Source organism: Coregonus clupeaformis, chromosome 16, assembly GCF_020615455.1.
Source record: "Coregonus clupeaformis isolate EN_2021a chromosome 16, ASM2061545v1, whole genome shotgun sequence".
NCBI classification, from domain to species: domain Eukaryota; kingdom Metazoa; phylum Chordata; class Actinopteri; order Salmoniformes; family Salmonidae; genus Coregonus; species Coregonus clupeaformis.
Genome location: NC_059207.1, coordinates 44638467 through 44664509, shown reverse-complemented (window position 1 = coordinate 44664509; position 26043 = coordinate 44638467). Strand labels below are relative to the sequence as shown.

General features: G+C 43.5%; 2 protein-coding genes across 5 annotated transcripts; both read left to right on the top strand.

The window, feature by feature from the left end:
* Positions 1-2961: 2961 nt before the first annotated feature.
* LOC121584990 (ras association domain-containing protein 2) lies at positions 2962-25953 on the top strand. 4 transcript variants are annotated; one of them, XM_041901279.1, is made up of 13 exons: positions 2966-3277; positions 16465-16615; positions 17066-17205; positions 17484-17557; positions 17679-17754; positions 18234-18382; positions 18628-18722; positions 18910-19052; positions 19206-19359; positions 19619-19740; positions 20236-20333; positions 20475-22383; positions 24480-25953. In XM_041901279.1, the coding sequence occupies exons 4-12, from the start codon at positions 17505-17507 to the stop codon at positions 20542-20544; spliced, it is 960 nt and encodes a 319-aa protein (XP_041757213.1). In that variant the 5' UTR covers positions 2966-3277; positions 16465-16615; positions 17066-17205; positions 17484-17504; the 3' UTR covers positions 20545-22383; positions 24480-25953. The 4 variants fall into 4 exon arrangements, with proteins under 4 accessions (XP_041757216.1, XP_041757213.1, XP_041757214.1 ...); XM_041901282.2 differs by lacking the exon at positions 24480-25953 and having other exon boundaries at positions 2962-3277; positions 20236-20338; positions 20475-20564; XM_041901280.1 differs by lacking the exon at positions 17066-17205.
* Positions 24489-25061, top strand: LOC121583997 (glycine-rich cell wall structural protein 2-like). The gene has a single exon (XM_041899835.1). It carries the CDS (start codon positions 24489-24491, stop codon positions 25059-25061), a length of 573 nt encoding a protein of 190 aa, XP_041755769.1.
* Positions 25954-26043: the final 90 nt, after the last annotated feature.

Genomic DNA, 26043 nt, shown 5'->3' with positions numbered 1-26043 from the left:
ATGGCACCCTATTCCCTATATAGTTCACTGTACTGCATAAGGAATAGATTGCCATTTGGGACACACTAAGTGTGATTGACATGGAGGCGACCCTTTGGAACCTCTGCTATGTGTGTCTGCACTGGAGTGCTGTGTGTTACTGTGTGAGCCTTCATCCATCGAAAACCAATGGTTGACTGTTGAGGTAGGGTTAAATTGGGACTCCTTCTGGCCAGGGTAGTTGACTATCATAAGCCTACATAACAGACTTAACAACATTAACAAGATTCAGACTGAACCAAAATGCAAAAGAAGCACCTGTCCTTTCTTCATTCTTTCTCATAAACTATTTCCCTTGCCCTTCTATTTGCTGCACCAAAACAATGAGAGTGGTGGTAGTCACTGGTTCACAATTGCAGAAAAAATAAAATAAAATGTAAGTAACATTTCAGATTTACTTTGTTTTATCTCGTTGATTGTTTTATTTATTTATGATTAGTAAGAAAGTCAGTGTTTAGTGAGTATTTTTGTGCCTTATGCACAATGTCAGAAAGATATTTATCAGTTTAGAATTTACTTGTTCTGCCCCTATAATCATGTTGTTATGATTATCCCTTGTAGCAGAGAGATAATGATAGTGTTACAGTTCCCACAGGCAGCAGGTTGAAGTTACCTCTGGATACTGATCTTAGATCAGTTTAGCGTTTGTTGTGGTTAAGCTGGTCCTATATCTGTGCCTAACTTCTACATGGAGCTCTATGGAGGGAGACGCTCTAGCGAGTGCTCTTAGAACCTGGACAGGGAATAGCAACATTCTTAGAAAGGTCATATAATCAAGGTGCTGTTCTTAAAGTAGGTCATTCTATGCATGTTATATTTTTGTGAAAACACTTCTGAACTGGACATGACTCAGTTAGGCCCTCAAACTAGACCTGGGGGTGAGAGGGTAAAGGACAACACCTTGAACATTCTGCTCTAAACAGACTGTAACTATAGTCAGAGTGTGGAGAGAAGAGGTTAGTCAATGGTTTTGTACCAGTGTTTGATATGGCAGCATGCTTGATTCTGCTTAGAGGGGGTTATGACATGTCACATACTGCCTTCCTCTGCTCTGCTCCGTAGAGCTAGGAACAGCGGATATGATAGACGGAATAGACCAGTCCTTCAACTTGCTGTCTTTTGTATGGGGGTTGGGGATGGGGAGTGGGACAGGAGGCGGTGTATTCTGGCACTTCTTGTGGGGAAATTCCTTTGTACACACACATGCATGTTCTATAATGCTATTTCTATGACATCACCACACGGTAATGCAACTAGCAGAGATTTTTTCCACCGTTTCCTTCCTCACCCCTTCCTCATCTTCCTCCACGCCTGCAGTGCAGATTTGGTGTCCGTGTCCTCACCTGTTTTCTCTATTGAAATCTTGATGTCACTGAGTACAGGAATGGACAGTGGTTGGCCACCTTATTAAGAGTGTGGAGCCAGGGCAAGGAAGGAAGGAGAGAGGGAGAGATTATACCCATGTTAAACAATAGTACAATGTAAACCAGGAGTATATCTGAAATGGCATACTATTCCCCATGTTGTGCACTATTGACTATTGTGGAAAGTAGTGCACTAGGGGAGTAGGGTGTCATTTCAGCTTCAGCCCATAGACCACCTAATTTGAAGCCAATGCCTCACCTCTGTATGAGCTTTAACTCATTCACAAGGTCAAAAACCATGCCCCACGATCCAGGTCATGGTATGGCCACGAGATCTATGACACAAATAAATATATCCCTTTCAGTTATTTTGAAGGGGAAGCTACCTGAAGAATATACATTTCTCTCTCCCAAGTGTTTTATCTTTTTCAATATTTTTCTTGTTTTTTAATACATCATTATGTTTTTTACAGACAAATGTTTGTAAGAAAATAAATCATGCATTTTAATATTCTGCCATGCTGCAATGCGCACCATTTTTGTTAAATTTTTATTTAATTAAAATAAATAAAATACATTTGTTTCTATTTTGAATCTGTAGTTTGGTGGAATACTTTTGCTAGTTAGAATTGTTTTTATATTGTATATTTCCAACATTGCTTTCTGTTATCATGTTAATAAAGTATTCATACAAATCGAGAAACAGCTGACAAATTTTAAACAGATGTAAAAAATATATAAATGTATATTGAATTGAGTAGGCTACAGTGTGCTGAAAACTTCTGGACCAGGCATTGTGTATACTAATAGTAGCAACAAAATGTTATATTCTTTGTTCCTAAAACTATTTAATAAGATGTTACAGAATGAATGCTGTCTATTGTCTTTATTGTTAGTAGAAATGAATAGATTGTGTTTAGACCTCTATCTTACTATTCCAGCCTAGGCTTAACATTAAAAAACACTAGATCTACTGCACAACATACCCACATCATATATAGTCTCAACAGTTATATTGTTTAAATTGTCCTCTCTCCATCCCTGAGAGTGAGTGTTCGTGATAGAGAGATTAGGCATACTGTTGTGTCTAGTAATATCACGCACCAAACCATCCTCTTTATTGACGTCAGAACGTCTGAGCGGCGCAGGGAGAGCAGATGTTACTGAAGAGATTAGTGGGACATAGAGAAGAGAGCAGCTGAGGAGAACACCACTTAATGGCTCCTACTTTAAATACCTAATATTGACTGACTGTGTTTAGAATAAGAGTGATTAAATACAGCCTAGGCTACTACCATACAACCCCACATATCAGCTGAAATCAGTCAAAGCACATGGACATGTATTAAGGGTTAAGTACCTATAGGCCTAATGGTTTTAAAATTGAACTTGACCTATACAGTTTAAAAATGAAAATTGCAACTCTCACTTTAAGTAGGCCTATGAGCACCTCCCTTGTGTATGCGCAGTGGGTCTAGTTATCTATCAGCCCTATTGTTTTCAGGATTCCCCTCCTATTCTTTTCACCTATTCAGAGAGCGAGCAGTCTGCGCGAACAAAGCGGAGGCAGATCGCGCGCTGATTGGTTACCGGGTACGGTGCCAGAGGTCCGCTACAACAGATGGGGTTCTCCTCTCGTCGCGCGGACGCCACGCATGCAAGCCCCGGTGCGTGCATACACCGATTGTTTCCGATGCGCGGATAAGGCGAACCGAGCAGGGAACGAGCAGACTGGGCGACGCACGGTTAACAACTATCCCACCCGAAACCCAGCGTGGCAGAGAAGAACTAAGCCCAGTTGATCGTTCGTAAACAATAACAACTAAAGCCCGAAGAGGTCCTGAAAATTACCAGACTATCTAGCAGCTCCGTCCGTAAGTAGGCTATATGTTAATTTGCATAGAAATTGGCTACAATTTCGCCAGTTAGAGCAAGTGTGACTGGATAAAGAATGCGTGCGAGACTCATTTAGATCCATAGACAGAGTTTAGAAGTAATCGAAGATAAACGTTATTCCATCGATAATGCAATACTATTAGCCCTCAACTCACATTAAGTAGTACCAAATGACACTGCTGCGGGGAAACAAATCCGCATGTTTTTCCAGTTTTTATTATGTTATTGCACAGAAGTGAAACCTATTAGAAGCCGTATCTGGGCTCTGCCTATACAGTTTAGTAGGCTAGTCTATAAAACAATATGTGTTTGTCTGGACAGATTACATAACATCAGTATCAGATAGGCTACTTAAGATTCTTCTCACACAAACTCATACACACACACACACGCGCGCGCGCACACTGGCAAGTGGTAGTGCCCAGAGACTGATCCTCTCAGATGGTGGATGTCCAAGCATGTGGTCATATTTTCCACACTAAGTTGTGAGGGAATTCATAATATTGGCTTGTACCTTTAATGATTAATAGGATATTATGCTTCCTAAGGTCATATACAATTTCACCATAATCGTGTGATTCTGAAGAAGGCCATTGAAGGCCGAAACGTCAATCTTTTAAACTTGTCTAATAAAACTACGTATTTTTAATGGTGAGCAAGCATTGCGCCTTTTCCTGTCTAATGACACCATAAAGGTGTGAGCCAAATTGAAGGGGCATCTGTCTATTTACACAGACACACACAAAAGCTTTGCCACTGTGTGATAGATTTGGTTGTTAGACATCGGATGTTTTTAGGGTTGCTATGACAATGTGAACAATAGTGGGCGAGCAAAGTTGGGGTTGAGAGGGAGGAATTCAGGAGGAGTATTGAACTGGAGGTTTGAACCTGCATTCATCCCTTCAGCTAAAGCAGTTCAGGACAGAGGCAAGGGGCAAGAGATCAAAACGCAAGTGTGTGTGTGTGTGTGTGTGTGTGAGAATGAGAGAGAGAGAGAAGTCAGGACATTGTGGTCAGGCGTTTTAATGGCAGTGGATTGGTGCCAGTCTGTGGGAGGTGGGGGGGAGTCAGAGAGGATGGTAAAGGGATGGAGGAAAACAAGTTAGATAAAGAGGACAACAAAGGGAAACAACAACATTAAGGATAATATATGTTTTAGAACAAGGAAGCAATAGACCAGGAGTTCATTAGTCTAGCTCTGTAGAGCAAGAGAGACAGAGAGAGAGAGAGAGAGAGAGAGAGAGAGAGACACCCTCAGCACACAGGGGGACAAACACCTACCTGGAGGTGACAGCATTCCCTCACCCATATGCCCCCCTAGGCACAACTACGACAACATAACCAACAAAAACGGGTCACGACTCCTGCAGCTCTGTCGCACACTGGGTATGTACATAGTCAATGGTAGGCTTCGAAAGGACTCCTATGGTAGGTACACCTATAGCTCATCTCTTGGCAGTAGTACTGTAGACTACTTTATCACTGACCTCAAACCAGAGTCTCTCAGAGCGTTCACAGTCAGCCCACTGACACCCCTATCAGACCACAGCAAAATCACAGTCTACTTGAACAGAGCAATACTCAATCATGAGGCATCAAAGCCAAAGGAACTGAATAATATTAAGAAATGCTATAGATGGAAGGAAAGTAGTGTTGAAACCTACCAAAAAACAATTAGGCAACAACAAATTCAATCCATTCTAGACAACTTCCTGGACAAAACGTTCCACTGTAATAGTGAAGGTGTAAACTTGGCAGTAGAAAACCTAAACAGTATATTTGACCGCTCAGCTTCCCTGTCAGATCTAAAAATCTCTAACAGAAAACCAAAGAAAAGTAACAACAGTGATAAATGGTTTGATGAAGAATGCAAAAACCTAAGAAAGAAATTGAGAAACCTATCCAACCAAAAACATAGAGACCCAGAAAACCTGAGCCTACGCCTTCACTATGGTGAATCACTAAAACAATACAGAAATACCCTACGGAAAAAGAAGGAACAGCATGTCAGAAATCAGCTCAATGTAATTGAAGAATCCATAGACTCTAACCACTTCTGGGAAAATTGGAAAACACTAAACAAACAACAACACGAAGAGCTATCAATCCAAAACGGAGATATATGGGTAAACCACTTCTCCAATCTTTTTGGCCCTATAACAGAGAACAAACAGCAAAAAAAATATACATGATCAAATGCAAATCTTAGAATCAACTATTAAAGACTACCAGAACCCACTGGATTCTCCAATTACATTGAATGAACTACAGGACAAAATACAAACCCTCCAACCCAAAAAGTCCTGTGGTGTTGATGGTATCCTCAATGAAATGATAAAATATACAGACCACAAATTTCAATTAGCTATACTTAAACTCTTTAACATCATCCTTAGCTCTGGCATCTTCCCCAATATTTGGAACCAAGGACTGATCACCCCAATCCACAAAAGTGGAGACAAATTTGACCCCAATAACTACCGTGGGATATGCGTTAACAGCAACCTTGGGAAAATCCTCTGCATTATCATTAACAGCAGACTAGTTCATTTCCTCAGTGAAAACAATGTACTGAGCAAATGTCAAATTGGCTTTTTACCAAATTACCGTACGACAGACCACGTATTCACCCTGCACACCCTAATTGACAAACAAACAAACCAAAACAAAGGCAAAGTCTTCTCATGCTTTGTTGATTTCAAAAAAGCTTTTGACTCAATTTGGCATGAGGGTCTGCTTTACAAATTGATGGAAAGTGGGGTTGGGGGAAAAACATACGACATTATAAAATCCATGTACACAAACAACAAGTGTGCGCTTAAAATTGGCAAAAAACACACACATTTCTTTCCACAGGGCCGTGGGGTGAGACAGGGATGCAGTTTAAGCCCCACCCTCTTCAACATATATATCAACGAATTGGCGAGGGCACTAGAACAGTTTGCAGCACCCGACCTCACCCTACTAGAATCTGAAGTCAAATGTCTTCTGTTTGCTGATGATCTGGTGCTTCTGTCACCAACCAAGGAGGGCCTACAGCAGCACCTAGATCTTCTGCACAGATTCTGTCAGACCTGGGCCCTGACAGTAAATCTCAGTAAGACAAAAATAATGGTGTTCCAAAAAAGGTCCAGTTGCCAGGACCACAAATACAAATTCCATCTAGACACCGTTGCCCTAGAGCACACAAAAAACTATACATACCTCGGCCTAAACATCAGCGCCACAGGTAACTTCCACAAAGCTGTGAACGATCTGAGAGACAAGGCAAGAAGGGCCTTCTATGCCATCAAAAGGAACATAAAATTTGACATACCAATTAGGTTCTGGCTAAAAATACTTGAATTAGTTATAGAACCCATTGCCCTTTATGGTTGTGAGGTCTGGGGTCCGCTCACAAACCAAGAATTCACAAAATGGGACAAACACCAAATTGAGACTCTGCATGCAAAATTCTGCAAAAACATCCCCCGTGTACAACGTAAAACACATTTACATTTTTACATTTTAGTCATTTAGCAGACGCTCTTATCCAGAGCGACTTACAGTTAGTGCATACATTATTATTTAGTTTTTAGTTTTTCATACCCCCTGTGGGAATCGAACCCACAACCCTGGCGTTGCAAACGCCATGCTCTATCAACTGAGTTACATCCCTGCCGGCCATTCCCTCCCCTACCCTGGACGACGCTGGGCCAATTGCACGCCGCCCCATGGTTCACCAAATAATGCATGCAGAGCAGAATTAGGCCAATACCCGCTAATTATCAAAATCCAGAAAAGAGCCGTTAAATTCTATAACCACTTAAAAGGAAGCGATTCCCAAACCTTCCATAACAAAGCCATCACCTACAGAGAGATGAACTTGGAGAAGAGTACCCTAAGTAAGCTGGTCCTGGGGCTCTGTTCACAAACACAAACAGACTCCACACAGCCCCAGGACAACAACAACAACAACAACACAATTAGACCCAACCAAATCATGAGAAAACAAAAAGAGAATTACTTGACACATTGGAAAGAACAAACAAAAAAACAGAGCAAACTAGAATGCTATTTGGCCCTAAACAGAGAGTACACAGTGGCAGAATACCTGACCACTGTGACTGACCCAAACTTAAGGAAAGCTTTGACTATGTACAAACTCAGTGAGCATAGCCTTGCTATTGAGAAAGGCCGCCGTAGGCAGACCTGGCTCTCAAGAGAAGACAGGCTATGTGCACACTGCCCACAAAATGAGGTGGAAACTGAGCTGCACTTCCTAACTTCCTGCAAAATGTATGACCATATTAGAGACACATATTTCCCTCAGATTACAGCGATCCACAAAGAATTAGAAAACAAACCCAATTTTGATAAACTCCCTTATCTACTGGGTGAAAAACCACAGTGTGCCATCACAGATGCAAGATTTGTGACCTGTTGCCACAAGAAAAGGGCAACCAGTGAAGAACAAACACCATTGTAAATACAACCCATATTTATGTTTATTTATTTTCCCATTTGTATTTAACTATTTGCACATTGTTACAACACTGTATATATACATAATATTACATTTGAAATGTCTTTATTCTTTTGAAACTTCTGAGTGTAATGTTTACTGTTAATATTTATTGTTTATTTCACTTTTGTTTACTATCTACTTCACTTGCTTTGGCAATGTTAACATACGTTTCCCATGCCAATAAAGCCCTTAAATTGAAATAGAAAATTTAAATAGAAATTGAATTGAGAGAGGGAGAGAGACAGAGAGACAGAGACAGACAGATAGTGAGAGAGAGAGACAGAGAGAGAGAGAGAGAGAGACACAGAGAGAGAGAGAGAGAGAGAGAGCGAGAGAGAGAGAGAGAGAGAGAGAGAGAGAGAGAGAGAGAGAGAGAGAGAGAGAGAGAGAGAGAGAGAGAGAGAGAGAGAAGAGAACCCTGCAGGGGCTGTCCACGCCCCCCAAAAATCTTGGTCGACATTTTTAAACGTGTATATTTCTATGTACACTATGTAGGCTACTTTGCCTGATAGAGGGAATGGGAAGAGAAGAGAAGAGGGAGTAGAAAGCAATCTAAAACCTTTCTGCTTTGCCAATATTTATACCTGCTTTCCATGCCTATAAAGCTTATTACCTTCAGAAAGTATTCATACCCCTTGACTTATTCCACTTTTTGTTGTGTTACAGCCTGAATTCAAAATGGGTAAAACAAATTATAATCTACACACAATACCTCATAATGACAAAGTGAAAACATGTTTTTAGAATGTTTTATGACGTGCACCCCATAAAAAAAGACCGGTAGAGATTATGTTTGTCTATTATGTTGAGCGGAATCACTTGGTTCATTCATTTGTGACCGTTGTATTATGTTTATAAAGGCTGCTGCTGAAGAAGTATGCATTGAAGCCTGCTTAATTACCTGCCTGCACCCCATGCTGGAATTTCATTCAGAGAAACGGAACATGCATGTGCGCACTTTAGTGATGGCTTATTATCAGTGATAGCACTCGGAGCCACAGAAGTTATACAGTGCCTTCAGAAAGTATTCCTACCCCTTGACTTATTCCACATTTTGTTGTGTTACAGCCTGAATTCAAAATTTATTAAATATATATTTTTCTCACCCATCTACACACAATACCCCATAATGACAAAGTGAAAACATGTTTTTAGACATTTTTGCAAATTTATTGAAAATTAAATACAGAAATATCTCATTTACATAAGTATTCACACCCCTGAGTCAATGCTTTGTAGAAGCACCCTTGGCAGCAATTACAGCTGTGAGTCATTCTGGGTAAATCTCTAAGAGCTTTCAACACCTGGATTCAAGCTCTGTCAAATTGGTTGTTGATCATTGCTAGACAACCGTTTTCAGGTCTTGCCATAGATTTCCAAGTAGATTTAAGTCAAAACTGTAACTCTGCCACTCAGGAACAGTCACTATCTTCTTGGTAAGCAACTCCAGTGTAGATTTGGCCTTGTGTTTTAGGTTATTGTCCTGCTGAAAGGTGAATTCGTCTCCCAGTGTCTGGTGGAAAGCAGACTGAACTGTGTTTTCCTCTAGGATTTTACCCGTGCTTAGCTCCATTCCATTTCTTTTTTATACTGAAAAACTCCCCAGTCCTTAATGATTACAAGCATACCCATAACATGATGCAGCCACCACTATGCTTGAAAATATGGAGAGTGGTACTCAGTAATGTGTTGTTTTGAATTTGCACCTAACATAACACTTTGTATTCAGGATAAAAAGTGAATTGCTTTGCCTCATTTTTTGCAGTATTACTTTAGTGCCTTGTTGCAAACAGGATGCATGTTTTGGAATATTTTTATTCTGTACATGCTTCCTTCTTTTTACTCTCTCAATTAGGTTAGTATTGTGGAGTAACTACAATGTTGTTGATCCATTCTCAGTTTTCTGTGGCGGACGAACATCTGGGCCGAGGGTATGTTGACCTCTTCCTCTTGCTCCGGGAAGAGTGGGGGCTGATAGCCCATGGAGCACTCGAAGGGCGAGAGCCCAGTGGCCGAGCAGGGAAGGGTGTTCCGGGCGTACTCCACCCACATGAGTTGCTGGCTCCAGGTGGTGGGGTTGGCCGTGACGAGGCACCGAAGAGTCGTCTCCAGGTCCTGATTGGCACGCACCGACTGCCCGTTGGATTGAGGATGAAACCCAGAGGACAGGCTGGCCGACGACCCAATGAGTGTGCAGAACGCCTTCCAGAACCGGGACGAGAACTGAGGACCATGGTCGGAGACCATGTCCACTGGAAGTCCATGGATCCGGAAGACGTGCTGCACCATGAGCTGGGCCGTCTCCTTGGCAGGAGGTAGCTTGGGGAGAGGAATGAAATGGCCAGCTTTGGAAAACATGTACACCACCGTGAGGATAGTGGTGTTGGCATAAGACAGTGGGAGACCAGTGACGAAGTCCAGGGATATATGTGACCCCCCCCCCGGCTGGGAACGTTGCGCCTTATGGACCTGGTTCTCTATTCCCCAGACGAGGGTAGCTGCAGGCACGAGGTAGGAAGGATGGTCTCGTGGTCCGAGGGTGTAGAAGCGGGGCTATAGCGGCGTGAAAGCGCATCCGGCTTAACATTCTTAGACCCCGGGGGGTAGGAGATGGTGAAGTTGAACCGGGTGAACAACAGGGCCCATTGAGCTTGCCTGGAGTTGAGACGCTTGGCGGTGCGGAGATGCCATCTTCACCGCGAGTAGTTCCCGATTCCCCACATCATAGTTCCTCTCCGTGACATTAAGACGATGGGAGAAGAAGACGCAGGGATGCAGCTTAAGGTCCAGGGCAGAACACTGGGACAGGACGGCCCCCACTCCGACATCCGAAGCGTCTACCTTCACCACGGACTGACGGGACAGGTCCGGATGGATCAATATGGGAGCTGTGGTGAAGCGGTGCTTAAGATCCAGGAACGCACTCACCTCTCCCAAGGGGACCACGTGAAAGGGACCCGGGCCTTGCTGAAAACCTCCCGGAGGTCCTGGTACTCCGCGGGAATGGCAGAGAGGTCCGAGGCTTCTTCCGAACCTACAGGAAGACGTCCCGGGGCAGGCTGCACCGACTTCAGGCAATGGGCATGGCAGAACGGGCTCCAGCCCATGATAGTACCAGCAGTCCAGTTGATAAGGGGATTGTGGCTCTAGAGCCAAGAAAACCCCAATACCACGGGAACCTGAGGAGACTTAATGAGCATGAACTGAATTGACTCACTGTGGTTCCCGGACACACGCAGGTGGATAGGAGTAGTATTGTGGGTGACCCTGCCTATAGAGCACCCATCCAGTGCTCTAACATCCGAGGGAATGAGTGGGGATGCCCAGCTCAGACACCAGGGTAGCGTCCATGAAACTCTCATCGGCCCCAGAGTCAATGAGAACCCAGAGATTTCGACTGGTCGCCCCACAGCAGGGTGGCATGTAGAGGGGTGCGAGTAAGGGGAGAAGAAACATTCTCCGTATGGCCCAACAGAGTACTCGTACCTACTGATGAGCCTGGTCCTTTTAATGGACAGGTAGACACATAATCACCAGCAGTTCCGCAATACAGACAACTCCCGGGCTGCGAGCTCTTCTTTAACCTCCTCTGATAATCCATGAAGGAATGTGTCGAACAGGGATTCCGGGTTCCAGGCACTCTCGGCAGCCAACGTGTGGAAATTAACCGCATAGTCCGCCACACTGCGGGAGTCTTGGCGAAGCTGGAGTAACTTCCGGGCAGCCTTTCTCCCAGACAACGGAGAATCTAAAACCTTTTTTACCTCAGCCACGAACTCCTCCAGGCTGAAACACACAGCAGATTGTTGTTCCCACACTGCTGTAGCCCAGGTGAGAGCCCTCCCGGACATTAGCGTTATGAGATATGCTATCTTCAAGCGGTCTGAGGGGAAGGGCTGCAGCTCGAAGATGAGGGAACACTGGGAGAGAATCGCCCGACAGGTTCCTGACCTTCCAGCGAAGCGTTCCGGAGGAGGTAAGCGGGGTTCTCGGGAAGCCGGGGTGGCCTGGAGAGACGCACTGCTGACAGCAGTGTTACTGAGGGGCTGGGAGGTGACTGTCGTGGCCGGCTGCCTCACAGATAATCTGCAGAATTTCTCCAGCAATGTATTTAAGGCACGATCATGGCGTTCTGCAATGGTCTAGAATCCTTCCATAAGACCTCAAAGTAACTCCTTGTGTCTCCCAATGGTGGCTCCCTGGGAGGAGACGGCGTTGCAGAGGTGGTCCGAGTCTGCTGGGTCAGTTTGTGCTATCAGACCTCAGGATAAGACCCAGATGCAGACAGTTCGAAATAACAAAAGTTTATTTACAAAACGGGGCAGGCAAACGACAGGTCAAGGGCAGGCAGAGGTCAGTAATCCAGGGCAGTGTCAAGAGGTACAGAATGGCAGGCAGGCTCAGGGTCAGGGCAGTCAGAGGTCAGTAATCCAGGGCAGTGTCAAGAGGTACAGAAGGGCAGGCAGGCTCAGGGTCAGAGCAGGCAGAATGGTCAAAACCGGGAGAACTAGAAAACAGGAACTAACGAGAAACAGGAGTACAGGAAAAAACGCTGGTAGGCTTGACGAGACAAGACGAACTGGCAACAGACAAACAAAAAACACGAGTATAAATGCACAGGGGATAATGGGGGAAATGGGCAACACCTGGATGGGGGTGGAGACAAGCACAAGACAGGTGAAACAGATCAGGGTGTGACAGCAACTTACTTGTTAAGCACAGTTTTACTCCTGAACTTATTAAGGCATGCCATAACAAAGGGGTTGAATACTTATTGACTCAAGACATTTCAGCTTTTCATTTCTAATTAATTTCGAAAATATAATTCCACTTTGACAGTATGTGGTATTGTGTGTAGGCCAGTGACAAAACATCTCAATTTAATCAATTTTAAATTCAGGCTGTAACACAACAAAATGTGGAAAAAGTCAAGGGGTGTAAATACTTTCTGAAGGCACTGTAATTGTGCGGAAAGAGGGAGGAAGAGAGAGAGCTATGCTTAGACTAGAGAGAGACAGGCTTGGCTGCTGTGGTAGTTAAGGGGTGGAGGAGGAGAGATAGGCTGACTTGGCTGCTGTGGTTGTTAAAGGGTGGAGGAGAGAGAGAGACAGGCTTGGTTGCTGTGGTTGTTGTAGAGAAGGATTCAAGGGAATGCAGAGGGAGGGGAAGGATGGGGGCTATTTTTGGACCCCCGTACAGAACAGAACAGAGCACATTATCCCAAAATCCATCATCCCAGCTGGAATGCAGAACAGAACACTGTAACAGAACACAGAGCCATGGGCTGAGCCAGCCTGGGTCAATGTTGGGTCAATTTGTCTGTTTTTTTATACGGCCAGTCGTTTCCCCCCCAAAACAACAGGCATGGTATGTTTTCTGCAAGCAGCAGAAAGACTCAATTGAGACAGATCAGTAGTAGTGTGTCAGTGTAGACATTATTAATTTCTAGTTGACAGATGTACGTAACATAAAGTAACTGATGCGGTTACGCAAGATTTTAGATCTACGTTTCATTATTGATGTGGAACTGCCAGGCTAGACCAGGGGTTCCCACATGTTTGTGCCCTGACCCACCAAAGCCTTTAGAGGTTTCTTGGGCCACAGTCCAGTCTTAAACAACCTACCTGTAGTGGGTCCTATTCCTAGGACCATTGGCTTGGACCAACATACTTCCACCCTCAAGGACTGAGCCACAGCCACCCATCCCTGGTCTTGGTATTAAAGGCCCAGTGCAGTCAAAAACGTGCCTTCAGAAAGTATTCACACCCCTTGACTTTTTCCACATTCTGAATTTAAAATGGATAACATTTTGATTTTGTGTCACTGGTTTACACACAATACCCCATCATGTAAAAGTGGAATTATGTTTTCAGACATTTATACTAATTAATAAAAATGTAAACCTGAAATGTCATGAGTCAATAAGTATTCAACCCCTTTTTATGGCAAGCTTAAATAAGTTCAGGAGTAAAGATGAGCTTAACAAGTTACATAATAAGTTGCAAGGACTAACATGATTTTTGAATGACTACTTAATCTCTGTACACCACACATACAATTATATGTAAGGTCCCTCAGTCGAGCAGTGAATTTCAAACACAGTTTCAACCAAAAAGACCAGGGAGGTTTTCCAATCCCTTGCAAAGAAGGGCACCTATTGGTAGATGGGGAAATGTTTAAAAAAAGCAGACACTGAATATCCCTTTGAGCATGGTGAAGATATGGCGCAGGAGGGTAAATCACCGAATACAGAGTTTATTCCGTAGGACACAGTTACGCTGGATAGCGTCAACAATATACAGGCACACGGGGAACAATATCCCCGGAAATACAAGGTGCGGGTAGCTCAACCGTGCTACATTTAACTCACAAATAACAATCACCCACAAGGACAAGAGGAGCAGAGGGAACACTTATACATGTACTAATGAGGGGATATGAACCAGGTGTGTGTAATTGACAAGACAAGACAAATGGAATGATGGGATATGGAGTGGCAGTAGCTAGAAGGCCAGTGACGATGAACGCCGAAGCCTGCCCGAACAAGGAGGGGAGGCAGCTTCGGAGGAAGTCGTGATACTCCACAATATATGATAATAAATATGACAGAATGAAAAGAAGGAAGCCTGTACAGAATAAAAAATATTCCAAAACATGGATCCTGTTTACAATAAGGCACTGAAGTAAAACTGCAAATAAATGTGGCAAAGAAATTAACTTTATGTCCTGAACACAAAGCATTATGTTTGGGGCAAATCCAACACACCAACACGCCACTCTTCATATTTTCAAGCATGGTGGTGGCTGCATCATGTTATCGGTATGATTGTCATGGGCAAGGACTAGGAAGTTTTTTAGGATAAAAAGAAACAGAATAGAGCTAAGCACAGGCAAAATCTTAGAGGAAAACATGGTTCTGTCTTCTTTCCAACAGACACTGGGAGACAAATTCACCTTTCAGCAGGACAATAACCTAAAACACAAGGCCAAATATACACTACAGTTGCTTACCAAGATGACATTGACTGTTCCTGAGCAGCATAGTTACAGTTATGACTTAAATCAGCTTGAAAATCTATGGCAAGACTTGGAAATGGTCAATAACCAACTTGACAGAGCTTGAATAATAGTTTTAAGGCAAATGTGCAAATATTGTATAATCCAGGTATGCAAAGCTCTTAGAGACTTACCCAGAAAGACTCACAGCTGTAATCGCTGCCAAAGGTGATTCTAACATGTATTGACTCAGGGGTGTGAAATACTTATGTAAATTAGGTATTTCATTTTCAATAATTTTTCAAAAATGTCTAAAAACATGTTTTCACTTTGTCATTATGGGGTATTGTGTGTAGATGGGTGAGAGAAAACAATCTATTTAATACATTTTGAATTCAGGCTGTAACACAACAAAATGGGGTATGAATACTTTCTGAAGGCACTGTATATTTCCACACTATGAGGTTAGAATAATACTGTGAAATTGTGAAAATGATGATAATGCCCTTTTAGTATATGAACTGTTTGAAAATAACGACTGAAATTTCAGCCTGCTTTGGTGGGATGGAGTTTTGGCCTGCCTGGTTAATAGAGTGTTCCAAACCTCTCTCCCAATAACCGCTAGTTTTCCATTTTTCCCTTCCCACTCACACCTCTCCCAGACAGTCCTAGCTAAATTCTTGCTTGAGAAATTGCTCTTTGCTAAGAAGCTATTCTTATTTATTTTTACAATTTTAATTAAAAACAGTCACAGTAAAGTACTTAATTGTTTGCCAGAAATTATTTGATATTGAGATAGAAACGGCAGCATTGGACCTTTAAAGGCTAACGTCTCCTATTGTGTTGTTCAGTGGCGCTGAACAGGGCCTAATGTAGGTGCTGAAATATTGATAATGCTGCATGGTGTGTGGGTTGATTGGTATTACATTGTTCATATGGTCACAATAATTTAATGTGTTTATGATTGTGAGGCATTGGCTGGACACGTGAGGTAGACTGTGGGTGTGGGTGTTGTCTGTTGCTTCATACCGCTCAATGGTTCTCTCTGTCTGTAAATGGGGGTACGTGTGAGCCTTTCAGAGAAAAGCTGTGTGCGTGTGTGTTTTTGTGTGTGTGTAGGTGCCTTTGTCCGTGTGTGTGTGTATGTGAGAGAGAGATATCATATTTCATGTCTGTAGTTTCAATTGAGGATGTCTCTCTAATGTCAGAGCGGCAGCGTCAGTTTCCGCTGTGACTGAGGCTCTAAAGGAGGAAGAGATTAGTGGATGGGGAGCACTTGCTATTAACCAGCCTCTTCAACCACCCCTCTCTCTGGTGCTTTCTCCATCGCCTCTCCCCTCTCCTTTACAAACACACTGAAGCCTTAGAGGCCCTGGGTCATCTACCCTGGATACACAGCCACTGAGACAGACTCTGAAGAGCCACACTTAGTGCTGAACTCTCTCTCTCTCTCTCTCTCTCTCTCTCTCTCTCTCTCTCTCTCTCTCTCTCTCTCTCTCTCTCTCTCTCTCTCTCTCTCTCTCTCTCTCTCTCTCTCTCTCTCCCCCCCCTCTCTCTCTCTCTCTCTCTCTCTCTCTCTCCCCCCTCTCTCTCCTCTCTCTCTCTCTCTCTCTCTCTCTCTCTCTCTCTCTCTCTCTCTCTCTCTCTCTCTCTCCTACACAGAAAGGACACAGTAGCTTCACTAGCTCCAGTCGGGCCGTCTTCAGGTAAACTCCTCTGACTGGACCCTGAGGACTAACATATTGTGTGTTTGTGCTGCTAGCGGATCGCTCTCTCTTTCCTGGCCTACCAGGATCATACAGATCTTAGCACGGTAAGCCACACAGTGGCCTTCTACACACACACACACAAACACATACACTATTTCAGCAATGAAATAGGGAGGTAGCCTGTCATAGTAGTTGTAGCAAGATACACTGGGTAGCATAACAGTGTGTGTTAGAGTGTATGTGCTAATAGAAGTGATTTTAAGAGGTCTTTCAAGGAGGAGGAACGTAGCTTGCTGGTCCCTGGGACAAGGCTGAGACACTGTGTGTGTGTGTGTGTATGCAACTGAAATTATTAATGCACCTGTTCTTGTCCGTCTGGAAGCTTCTGTGCTGCCCCCTAACACACACACTGTTTCGGCTGGGCAGGAAGGAAACATCTGAGAGTGCTGGCAGCATGCTATGTTAAATTAAAAGTTCAACATATGTGTGTGTGTGATGGTCACCACAGAAGCTTCCGTGTGTGTTAGTGATTTTCTGTGTGTGGTGTGTTTTAGACAGATGGTGGAGGAGAGAAGAGGAGGAAAAGAGGAAGAGAGAGATTGTTTAGAGATTGTGTGCTCCATCTCACACTGACAGATTGGCTGGCTAAAAGATGCATCTAACTAGCTAGCTAACCATCGGTGAACACTATTGAGTGAGTTCATGAGACCTATCAAAGTAAATCTCTCTCTCTATTGAATCCTTGTTCTTCAGTATCTATTCACATTGTTTAAAAACATCCGATCACCATTTCTCTCTCTCTCTCTCTCTCTCTCTCTCTCTCTCTCTCTCTCTCTCTCTCTCTCTCTCTCTCTCTCTCTCTCTCTCTCTCTCTCTCTCTCTCTCTCTCTCTCTCTCTCTCTCTCTCTCTCTCTCTCTCTCTCTCTCTCTCTCTCTCTCTCTCTCTCTCTCTCTCTCTCTCTCTCTCTCTAGCTCCTCTCATGCTGACTGAAAATGGATAACATGCAGGATGGGGTTCAGATCGGAGACAACAAGTTCATCAGCAAGTATGCCATACACACACACACAACGTTTGTACAGACGTGTGTAATAATAACAAAAAGTATAATATTAAAATGTGTGTAAAGAAATGGATTGTTGTCAGGAATGTTTTATTTCTGTCTTCAGGGCAACAGTCCTGTCCCACCTCAAAACCTACAACCTCTATTATGAAGGACATAACTTGCAGTTGAGACACAGAGAGGTGTGCACGCGTTTGTGTGTGTGTGTTGGTGTATGTGATTGAGAGTAACAGTGAGAATTGTCTGATAGCTGCACCCTCCTATTTCACCTCTCTTTATTGCATTTATAGTCTTTCTCTTCCTTATTTTCTTTGTCTCTCTCTCTCTCTCTCTCTCTCTCTCTCTCTCTCTCTCTCTCTCTCTCTCTCTCTCTCTCTCTCTCTCTCTCTCTCTCTCTCTCTCTCTCTCTCTCTCTCTCTCTCTCTCTCTCTCTCTCTCTCTCTCTCTCTCTCTCTCTCTCTCTCTCTCTCTCTCTCTCTCTCTCTCTCTCTCTCTCTCTCTCTCTCGCACCCTTTCTCATTCCTTTGCTGTATAATTTACCCCAAACTGACTCTGTTCAATAATTCACCCTGCCCCAAAGGGGTAATAACTGTCTCGTGTGTGTGTGTGTGTGTGTGTGTGTGTGTGTGTTTATGGATCATGGTAACTCTTGTCTCTACAGGAGGAAGGGGAGCTGATCGTGGAGGGTTTGCTGAATATCTCCTGGGGCCTGCGTCGACCTATCAGATTGCAGATGCAGGACGATCACGAGCGAATCAGACCTCCTCTCTCTACATCCTGGCACTCCGGCTGTGCCATGGATAATCAGAGGTAGGGAGTGAGCTCTGTTTACCGTACCAAGGCAACATCTAGAAATGTACTACGTACTGTATGTATAAAAGGTATATGTTTTTACCAACGCTAGTGGTCAGATTATATAGAGACCATATTTCACTGTTCCTCTGCCTGTCTCATTTACACTTTGATGTAGAATAACTTTGAACAGAAGATAATGTGTCATAAATAATGTCAAGCTATTAAATATGGGAATATTCATGTTTGCTCTATGTCTATAGCAATGAAGGTGCCCAGCAGAGCCCGCCCACCATAGAAGTGACAGAGCACGAGAGCCAATCAGAGGACAGCATTGTGAAGGCGGATGAGGAAGAAGGTGGGTCTTATAGAAGACTAGTCTGAAAACCTTCAGCATGTTATTATGGATAACTCAATTATTTATCCTACATTAGATAGCCATGCCTGTTCAACACAATACATTTTTAGAACATTCTGTGATGTTCTTAGGAACGTGATTCTCTGACTCCTCCACTTTTCCCTATCTCTATGCTCTGATTGGACAGAGGAATATGAGCGCTCCGCCCAGCTGCTGAGGACGAAGAGCGATGCCGGGTTTCTGAGGAGGGGCCAGCGCCGGTCGTCTAGTGACCAGAGGAGGATACGACGACGCCGCTTCTCCATCAATGGACATTTCTACAATCACAGGGTACGCATGCATGCACGCACACACATACACACACCATAATACTGCAGCTACACACTAGTACAACGAGAACATAACACCACAAATAAACACATTTTCTCTCTCTCTCATTCCTCTCCCCTTCTCATAATTGTGCTGCCCCCATCGCCCCTTCAGACTGCAGTCTTCACCCCAGCGTATGGTTCAGTGACTAACGTGCGGATCAACAGTTGTATGACCACGCCCCAGGTGCTACGAGTGCTACTTAACAAGTTCAAGATTGAGAATAGCCCAGATGACTTTGCACTGTACCTTGTACACACCAGCGGGGGTGAGTGAGTGAGTGTGGTGTTGTGTGGTTGCGTATCTGTCATAGAGTGTGAAGCTGAATCACTTTCTCCCTTTCACAGGGTCAATGTGAGCTATGTCTGTGTTTATCCTAGAGTAGAGTATGCGTTATTAATTGTGTGTGTGTGTGTGTGCGCGTATGAAAGTGCTGCAGCTCTGTGGCAAAACATGGCAATCTACTAGCACAACTTAAACACACCCGTTGTAATGCAGTAAAGGTTTGACGATGTTTCTTCTTTCAGAGCGCGTAAAGCTGAAGCGCAGTGACTACCCCCTGGTGCTGCGTGTGCTTCAGGGTCCGTGTGAACAGGTCAGCAGAATCTTCCTAATGGAGCAGGACCTGGGAGAGGAAGTCACCTATAATGTAAGACTGCTAATGTATAACTGCTAAATCATTCCTCGCCTACATACCACTGTGTAACTGCTAAATCATTCCCCACTTCTCAGTACCCATAAACTAAATCACGTCCTCAGAATATAATATTCTGTCTGTCCCCTTTTCTATTACAAAAGGGCTCAGTTCAATATAACCTGCAGTGGGCTATTTATGCACTAGACTAGAATTGAAATAGACCTAGAATTGAAATAGACCTTTTACCATAACAGAGTCACGAGTCAAACCAAAACCATAGTTTACTTAAGTTAAGCAGCTTAGGGGTCTGCAAGCCAAGCCAATTAGTTGTCCTCAACAATGGCTTGACAGCTATTATGACTATGTATGACATCCGAAATAAGCTATTATGACTATGAATGACATCCTTTATGTAATTGTTATAATTACAGGATTGTGACTTCATAATAGTTGAGGGTTCAGGCTAAGTCTGTGTTTGTAATTGCATTTCTCCCTCCTCCTGACCAGGTGGCGCAGTATATTAAGTTTGAGATGCCGGTGCTGCAGAGTTTCATCACCAAGCTGAAGGAGGAAGAGGACCGGGAGGTGCAGAAACTCAGGAGCAGGTGAGGTGCAGGCAACATATACCTACCTCTCCTGAATAGCTGTCTATGGTGTCATCTACTGTGTATTTATGTCTCATTCTCTTCCCTCCCTCTCTCTCTCTATCTCCCTTTCGCTCTCTTTCTCTCTCTCTCTATCTGTAGGTATACATTTCTGCGGTGTATCATTGAGAAGCAGATGCGTTGTCTTCCTGAGGAGACTACCTGTATGTGATCTGGTCTAGGGAGGGACCACCAGATCTTCCCCAAATCTCCCTAAACTCCTTAGCTACCCCTCCCAATCCCAGACTCCGTCCCAAGCACCAAACAGGAGTGACCAAGAACCACCCAGAGGAGAGGCATCCATTCCAACCTCGCTTTAATCTCTTCCAAGACCTCCATAGGGACAGTGTAATCATTGTGTGCGCTGCATTGTGGTACCTTCCTCTGTTGAGGTTAGGGTCATTTTGAAACATGATGTCTGCTCTTTCCGTCCATACCATGAACAAACAGTACATATCCTCCTTGCTGTCCCAATCCCTCTCTGACATACCTGCCTCTCTGTCGTGCTATCTGCATATTAACTGTACCAATATCAGCAATAATAATGGTTTATAATGAAGGTAAAGGTTGGCACGTTTCTCTTGTGGGTCTGTATGGGGCATTGAGCCTGCCCTATGTCCTATACCACTCAGATGCAAAATAATCTAAAGCACATCTACATCTCTCAGTGTGCAAAACCAGCTTTCTTAGTTCTATTGAGTTAGAGATATAGTTCTCTCACTTTCCCTCTCCTGTTCTCTCTACCTCTCTCTCCTTACATATTTTTATTTTTGACCAAAGCCCTATTTTGCCACCTGCAGATAACTAGTTGTGTCTCCCTCTCCAAACCAGAACCTGCCTTAGACTCAGTGTCATCCCACACTAGATGAGTTTCTCACCCACCCAGTCAGTCAGTGGGAGGGGTTGAATGACTCCTGTCCTGTGACAGTATGTGATGTTGAAACATGCCTGTCACACCAGTGTGGTACAGTACTATCTTAATGATCAGCTCTACAGAGGCTGTAACTGTAATGTAACTTCAGGATTGTTCTTGCCACAGTTCATCTAAAACTGTCTCCTAACCTGTTCTAGTGGAATGTAAAAAATGTGGATTTCTGTTACCTGTGTGTTATAATACTTGCCTTGTATATATTGATCTGTGTGACTGTGTGCATGTGTATGACTTTATACAGTACTTTGAGATGTGGTACAACAATTCTGTTACACCTATATCTACCCTCAGCTTTTAAAAGGTTGCTGTATATTGTGTGTGAGCGTGTGTGTGTGCTTGTGTGCATGTATGGTTGTCCTTTCAATTTCTATGGCTCTTTCAAGACTGACATTATCAAGACTGATACAGTATTTTAGCTGTTTTAATGTTGCATTCTGACTTTCTGACTGAGTGCTCCTTTGGGGAAACTCTCTTCAAAGACACATGCCACTATTTGGAAATGTAGTTTTTTACAATAATGATTATTTGGTCTGTACTGAGTCTAGCCTTTTTGGGACAGTGGGTAGAAACCATGTTATCTTGGTTGTATAATACTTGTTAAATCAAAGCTGTATGATATTACTCTGGAGTATTGCTGTCTGTTTTGGTAGATTAGGAGACTTACATTAACGGCAGGCTAAACACACACACACAGGTCGTTTGAGTTTCTACTCCGTTGGTGGGTTAGGGGCTGAGACACACACACACACAGGTTATCTTTGGCTAAGTGTACAGATAGGTTTGCAGTTATTCCTGTGTTGGTGGGGCAGGGGCTTACCATAACACTACAGTGTTAGCAGGGATGAGCATCATTGTTTATCCTGCTCAGCCAATGAGGAGGTCAGAGATAGATCCCCTCTCTACCTGGCTGAGACCATTTGGAGGTTGAAGAGACCCGTCCCACACACTCTCTCTCCCAGACAGACAGGAATCGCTGACGATCACACACACAAAGGAGAGAGCCAAAAGGACAACAGAACAAGCAACGGACATCCTCTGACCAATCTGTGATTTTCTTCAGCTCTTTGTCAACTTCTACAGGTAAGAGTTTCAACACTCACTACTGCTTTTAGCTTAGTGTTTGCAGTGAAATGTACATTATTGTTATCATTCTATCATTTCTAAAGATATTTAAATCAGTGTTATTGATGATGTAGCATACTGTAACTGTTATCAGGGACTTGGAAAATACAAATACCAAGATGCATTAATGCAGGTACATCACGTGTGTCATTTGTGTTATTTGCCATTGTTTGACCCAGTTGTATTGTCACTTGTATAACTCATTCTATAGTGGTGAAATGTTAGTCTGAATAATTTTATATAGACATTTACACCATGCCTAAACAGTTACCAAAAGCTATGTAGAGCTGTCCAGATAAAGTTAGTAAACATTCAAAATTGGATCATTAAGAGGCTAAAGACAAACTATTAACATCCGTCCAAACTCATTCAAAGAGTGTGAAGTAGGAGCGATATTTTAGATTAGAATTCTCCCTTTTTTGAATGAACAAGGATTACATTTACAACTTTCAAGAACTCTCAGTGTTCTGAATGAACCAGGACGGAAGTTCTAGAACTCTGTGTTCTGAATGAACCAGGAGGGAAATTCTAGAGCTCTCTGTTTTCTGAATGAACCAGGAGGGAAGTTATAGAACTCTCTGTTTTCTGAATTAATCTCTACCAGTGGAGGCTGGTGGGAGGAGCTATAGGAGGATGGGCCCATTGTAATGGCTGGAGTGGAATTAATGGAACGTAGTCAAACGTGGTTTCTATATGTTTGATGTGTTTGATACCGTTCCATTAATTCCACTCCAGGCATTACAATCCTCCTATAGCTCCTCTCACCAGCCTCCACTGATCTCTAATTAACAAAGTAGGTAATCTTGGAAACTGGAAAGCTACTGTGTGGGATTATTCTAAAGACAAAAGGCTAAGGGATAAGGATAGCCTTGGCACCAAGGACACAGATTACACTGTAATGCTGTGTGATGATGATGGGGAGAGAGGAGAGAGGAGGACAGACAATTTTAGGGAGGACATAGATTACAGTGGTAAATAGGTCTGAGTAAGGGTGACAGAGGAGAGAGGCGCACAGAGAGATGAGAGAGAGGTAGAGAAAGGAGATTGATTATGGAGGTAAAAACCATATGATCATTATTGAGATGTAGTAACATGGTACTTGTGAAGTTAATCTGTTATGGCATTGGTCTAGTGATCATCCCCTGACCAAGTAGAAAATGTATCTCTTGGGTTTTGAAATACAAAAAAAAGGGGATTGACAAGGATTATTGTCAACTCGCATTGAAAAAGGTTTAAGAGCCAAAATGTTGACAGTAGAAACTCTCCCTTCAATCCCCTTGTTGTTTTTCATACTAGACTAGAACCAGAGTTGGTACCAACCTGAGTTTATATACTGTTGAGTTGTTAGATCCTATCTATGCTATAGTGTGTTGACTTCTGGGGCGGCAGGTAGCTTAGTGGTTTAGAGCGTTGTGCCAGTAACCGAAAGGTCGCTGGTTCTAATCCCCGAGCCGACTAGGTGAAAAATCTGTCGATGTGCCCTTGAGCAAGGCACTTAACCCTAATTGCTCCTGTAAGTCGCTCTGGATAAGAGCGTCTACTAAAATGTAAATGTAATGTAACACTCTTCTGTCAAAGTTGGATTAGCAGCCGCAGCTCGCTCTGCCCTGCTCTTAATTTGTCTCTAGTGTAAAAATACCCTTTACTTAGCACATTCTCAAAGCCTGCAGTGACGAAAACATTAGTGTGTTAGTGTGTGTGTGTACGTTGTGTTCTACCATACTCAAATGAGTGTGTGTGTATGTTATGTTCCACTGTACTAATCACTGGACAGACTGTCCAGACTAGCTGATGAATGCAGGCATTACGTCACTGTGGGGGTCTTAAGGTTGGTAGCTGACACAACACAGATCTGGGATCAGCTTTCCCTTGTCAATCAACCCACAGGTGGTATTAATCCAAACTGACACTGGATTAGCTCGTAGGGGTATCCTACTTCATACACACACAGTCATGCTCATGTCTTGTTCTTGTCTTGATAATGACCCAGCACTAGTGTGGAAATGTGGGATATTCTCATCAATCACAAACCATTCATGATCTTGTTTTCACAGGGAATGAGGATGGTTGGCCAACAGAGACTTCTCACTGTGGCAACCTGCCTGTTGTTCCTAGCAACCCTCTGCCCCACCTCAGAGGCTCGTCGTGGTGGGGGCTTCGGTCGTAGTGGGGGCTTCGGTGGGGGGTGGGGCGGTAGTAGCCGTGGAGGTGGGGGTTACCCTCGTCAAGGTGGAGGCACGGGATACCGACCAATGCCATCCTCGAGCGGACAGGCATACCGACCAATGCCTGCCCAGAGTGGAGGCTCCAGCGGCTCCAGTGCGCGGAATATGGCAGGTGCTGCTGCTGCTGGTGCCGTGGGGGGAGCAATGCTGGGCAGTGCCTTGAGTCGTCCTGGCTACGGAGGAGGATATGGAGGGTATGGAGGTGGTTATGGAGGCTATGGGGGAGGCTATGGGGGGTACCCCAGAGCTGGAGGGTATGGCCCCAGGCCTGGTGGCTATGAAGGACCAGAGGGCTCTGGGGATATGGGGTACTACTATGGAGCATCCAGTGGGCCTATCTATAACAGCATCATCGTCATCATTGGGTCGCTAATGTCCCTGGTGATGGGGTACTGGGTGGGAGTGATGTAGAGATTGAGTGAAGAGATGGATGGAGTCACGACTAAAGCCCTCGAGACCCAAACCAAGACCATGTGTATACAGTATAAATACACTTTTGAGACCCAAACCAAAACTAGACTCTGACCAAGATCCAGATCAAGACCTTGGGCATTGAGTCGCAAACCAAGACTAGGTTGTCAATGAGATCAACTAACTGTTTGCACAACATTGTTTTACATTTCTTTTTCTTTTCATGAGACATTACATAACGTAAAATATCTGGTGTGATAGTTTACCTTCCAGTCGAGCTCACTACCTCCATAAAGCAGTAGTACATGATTTACTTTTCTTTACCATGGTTGTTATCAACAGTTTAATATTGACATGCCGTGGTAACAGTTTACTTAGTTTACTTGAAAGACTCATGCTATAACTCAGGTTTCACTGATTTCAACCCTTGGTAGAATACAGGCAGCTTTTGGATGTGGATTTGTAAATGCTGTATATTGTACTATTCTATGAATTATATTTTGTGTCCGTTATTTTTCGTACTTTATTGAATAGGATGTGATTTTGGGGGAGTGTATAAATGCTATTATGAACAGGATGGTTCGAGCCCTGAATGCTTATTGGCTGAAAGCCGTGGTATATCACGGGTATGATGAAAACATTTTTCTTTACTGGTCTAATTACATTGGTAACCAGTTTATAATAGCAATAAGGCACCTGGCTAAGGGCTGTATCCAGGAACTCCGAAACTGCCATTAGCCGTGGTATATTGGTCATATACCACAACCCCTCGTGTCTTATTGCTTAGGTATAAAACACAATAACTAGTTCCATGTTCTGTATTGGTGTCATTTGATGAATCTGATGTCGTTTTCCTGTGGGGTTATTACAATAAAAACATGGGAGACAGAGATGCAGTGTATCCATTCATGATATTGACCAGAATTAGACTTGTGTAAAAAGCATAACTATCATCAGATCATGAAATGAGAATGTGACAGTT